General features: G+C 41.5%; 1 protein-coding gene and 1 non-coding gene across 2 annotated transcripts; one reads left to right on the top strand and one right to left on the bottom strand.

Moving 5' to 3' along the window:
* Window positions 1-1,366: 1,366 nt before the first annotated feature.
* Window positions 1,367-1,471, bottom strand: LOC133289993 (small nucleolar RNA R71). Its single transcript, XR_009748560.1, has one exon. It is a non-coding gene; the product is annotated as a small nucleolar RNA R71 (small nucleolar RNA).
* A 268-nt stretch (window positions 1,472-1,739) lies between these two features.
* On the top strand, window positions 1,740-3,666 carry LOC133289991 (uncharacterized; the record flags this gene model as incomplete). The annotated part of the gene is made up of 3 exons (XM_061488034.1): window positions 1,740-2,042; window positions 2,127-2,899; window positions 3,014-3,666. Coding segments are annotated over exons 1-3 (1,729 nt in total), but the record flags the coding sequence as incomplete, so codon positions are not given.
* Between the last annotated feature and the right edge of the window lie 31 nt (window positions 3,667-3,697).

Raw genomic sequence — 3,697 nt, 5'->3', positions numbered from 1 at the left:
TGAATCCAGGCTCTTTTGAGAAGGCAGCATGGTTTCCTTGCATTTAACTCTAAGTTCTACGGAGTAATGTGGAGAGTAAGGTCTTGCTCTTTTACTTACTTGTGGCAAAACGACGAAAAGGAGCAGAATCCATTTTTAAAATATGCTACCAAGCAGGGTTAACCAAAGGGATGAAAATATAGAACCCGAAACACCTACTTAACTCTTTCTAAACTCAATCTCACATCAAACTTTTGTTATAACTTTCTTCACGAGAACCAAATTGTGCTTATCTATTGCTGCTTTTATAATCACTTCACTAATTTCTTTTGAGTTACTTCAATTTGATGCCTTGATATTCGATGACTATGCTAAGTTATTCACTGCTCTCATCTAGTTCAGAATGGTTAACACTGTTTAACTAGCTGGCTAGAGATTGCTCCTTGTGAAGCTTGGTTGAGAATAACTACTTTCCTTTCATTTTTCTAAGAATTAAGTTTCCCTGAACGATTCCTTCTTCACAACTGCTCCCTGAGGACGATAAATCTGGGGCTAACAACACCCTGTATTGCTTGACACGTACGCTTGTGTATAGTTGAAGAGGGTTGCTCTCCGTCAGAGTAGATTGCTCCTGTTTGCAATCTCGATTATCACTCTGTATTATTGCTCCTTAAAATTATCCCTGAGCAGCTCTCGGTTCGACCAAGCAATTGGCGCCGTTGCCGGGGATCATTTGGCAAGAAAAGGGCGTTTTTAAGGAAACATTGTTGTTTGTGTTTTTGAAATCTTTTTTGTTTTTATTGTGTTTGACTTCTTCCTATTGTATGAGCACAGAACCTACAGAACTTGGACTGGAAATAGTACATTTTGATCCAGAACCCGAGAGAACCTTCAGAAATAGAAGAAGTGTTCAAAGGTTAAGAAATAATACAATGGAGGAAGTTCTAAATAATGGTGAAAATGGTAACAATGAAAATAATAATCATGAGAATGAAGAAGGACAGAATGGAGGAAGAGGGCCATCGTTGAATGATATGGCTGCTCCCTTCAGAAATGGTCCAGAACGAGGCTATGTTCCTCTTCCTCTAGATGTCCCGAACTTTGAAATCAAACCTGCAATGTTCCAAATGATTATGAATGCTGGTCAATTCCATGGATTTCCTATGGAAGACCCCCACAGTCATTTGGACAACTTTACTGAGATAGTTGATAATTTCAAAGTTCATGGTATCTCAGAGGAAAATATGCGAATGAGGCTGTTTCCATTTTCCCTAGCAGGAAAAGCCAAAGAATGGAGGAGAACATTGCCCCCAATTTCCATCACTAGTTGGGAGAAACTAGCTGAACAGTTTGTCACCCGATTTTTCTCCCAAGCAAAACAAGCCCAAGTGAGGGCTGATATAGCATCTTTCCAAATGTATGATGGAGATAGTCTTTATGAAGCGTGGGAGCGCTTTAAGGAATTAATATGAATTTGCCCAAATCATGGAGTTTCTGATTGGGGCATTATTCACACGTTTTATCATGGCTTAACCCCACCATTGAAAGCCACTGTTGATGCAGCTGCAGGGGGAGATCTTTTGGATTTTACTTATCCGGAAACCTACCGGTTGTTGGAAATTTTTTCAAAAAAACATGTTCAATGGCCTTCCACGCGGAACAATGCTTCCAAGAAAGCAGGAGTTCTTGAGCTGAGCTCAACTAATGCTCTTTCAGCACAAATGGTTTCGCTCCAGAATACTATAAAAAATTGGAAGCCCATGGAACAGAAAAAACCAACCGAGCAACTTCTCTTGACTCAATCAGGTCAAAGTTGCTCCATTTGTGGAGGTCCTCATGAATCTGAGGACTGTAACAATTTGGCTGCTGTGTGTTATGCAGGTGGTTACGATAATAACAACAGGAGCAATGATAATTATCAAGGGAACAAAAACCGGGGATGGAAGAGTCAGAATAATGTTGGAGGTAGTGGAGGAAATTACCAGAACCGACCCACATATCCCAGGCAGAACCATCAAAACTGGGATAAGGGTGAAGGGAAGTCCCAATCCTTTGAGACTTTTGTCAAGGAATACATGAATTAGAACAGTGCAGCCATGAGGAGCCTGGAGACCTAAATTGTTCAGTTGGCTGGAGCACTCAAACAGAGACAACCAGGGACACTCCCTAGTGACACAGAAAAACCGTCCCAGGAAACCCAGGAGCGTTGTAATGCTATAAGCTTACGAGATGGAAAAACTCTGCCACCTCCAGATTTAGTGGCACGATCTCGTAAACGCAAACTAGCAAGACAACCTATGGAAGAAGGAGTTGAGGAAGCTACTGACCCTCAACCCCTTGAAGCTCAGATAGAATCAAGGGAGAAGGTCCAGAACGATGATCTCACTAAAGTCACACCAGGTTCCACAACATCTGGAGCAGATGTTGGCGCAATAAAAGATAATGAACCAGTTTCAGTCCCAACTTATGTTCCACCATGCAAAAAGAGGAGTGAACCAATTGAGCCTCCTTTTCCACAGAGGTTAAAAAAACAACATGAAGATAGGCAGTTTAGCAAGTTTTTAGACTTGTTGAAACAACTTCACATAAATGTCCCTCTGGTGGAGGCTCTGGAACAAATGCCTTCGTATGCAAAATTTATGAAGGACGTTTTGTCAAAAAAAAGAAGGATTGAGGAATTTGAGACTGTAGCCCTCACTGAAGAATCATGCAAATACCTGACTAAGATTCCTCCCAAACTGAAGGACCCTGGAATATTCACCATCCCGTGTACAGTTGGGAAGAACTACCTTGGTCGAGCACTTTGTGATCTGGGCTCGAGTGTAAATTTAATGCCAGCTTCTATCTTCAAACAGCTTGACATAGGAGCAGCAAGACCAACCACAGTCACTCTTCAGCTTGCAGACCGATCCATAGCCAAGCTAGAAGGAAAAATTGAGAATGTCCTTGTCCAAGTAGACAAGTTCATTCTACCAGCTGACTTCATCATCTTGGATTTTGAAGCAGACCAAGGAGTTCCAATAATTCTGGGCAGACCATTCCTAGCCACTGGTGATGCTGTCATAAACGTCACAAAAGGCGAACTATCCATGAGTGTAAATAGAGAGGAGGTGAAGTTCAATGTCATGAAAGCAATGAAGTTTGATGAAGATAGCACTGAGGAATGCTCTAGCATTTCAACTCTTGACTTGATCATAAGAGAAGAACAGCAGGAGCAGTTGCAGTCAGAAATAGGCATGAAGGACTTTGACGAATTGGAGGAATACCTTGCGTCCATTAATTCCATTCATATTGGGGACAAGAGAGAAAGGATCTTCGAATCCTTGAACCGATCGGAGCAAGAGCAAAGACCAAATTTTCCCTCAGTAGAGCAACCGCCTTCCTTGGAGTTAAAGCCTTTACCTGAACACCTGAAGTATATTTATTTGGATAAAGAAAACACTCTCCCTGTGATTATTTCTTCTTTACTAACCCATGAACAGGAACTTCAGCTCACACAGAAGCTTAAGGAATACAGAGGAGCAATCGGTTGGACCATGGCTGATATAAAGGGAATTAGCCCAACAATCTGCATGCATAAAATTTTGCTCCAAGATCCTGACAGCTCATCTATGGAGCATCAAAGGAGGCTGAACCCCAATATGAAAGAGGTGGTAAGAAAGAAAATCATCAAATGGCTTGATGCAGGTATAATCTATCCTATCTCTAATAGCAAATG

This window comes from Gastrolobium bilobum, unplaced genomic scaffold (genome assembly GCF_033153095.1).
Source record: "Gastrolobium bilobum isolate Gb01-03AN ecotype WA unplaced genomic scaffold, APGP_CSIRO_Gbil_v1 utg23530, whole genome shotgun sequence".
Taxonomy (NCBI): Eukaryota; Viridiplantae; Streptophyta; class Magnoliopsida; order Fabales; family Fabaceae; genus Gastrolobium; species Gastrolobium bilobum.
Note: the sequence above shows the minus strand (reverse complement) of the source record. Positions and strands in the feature narration are given on the sequence as shown.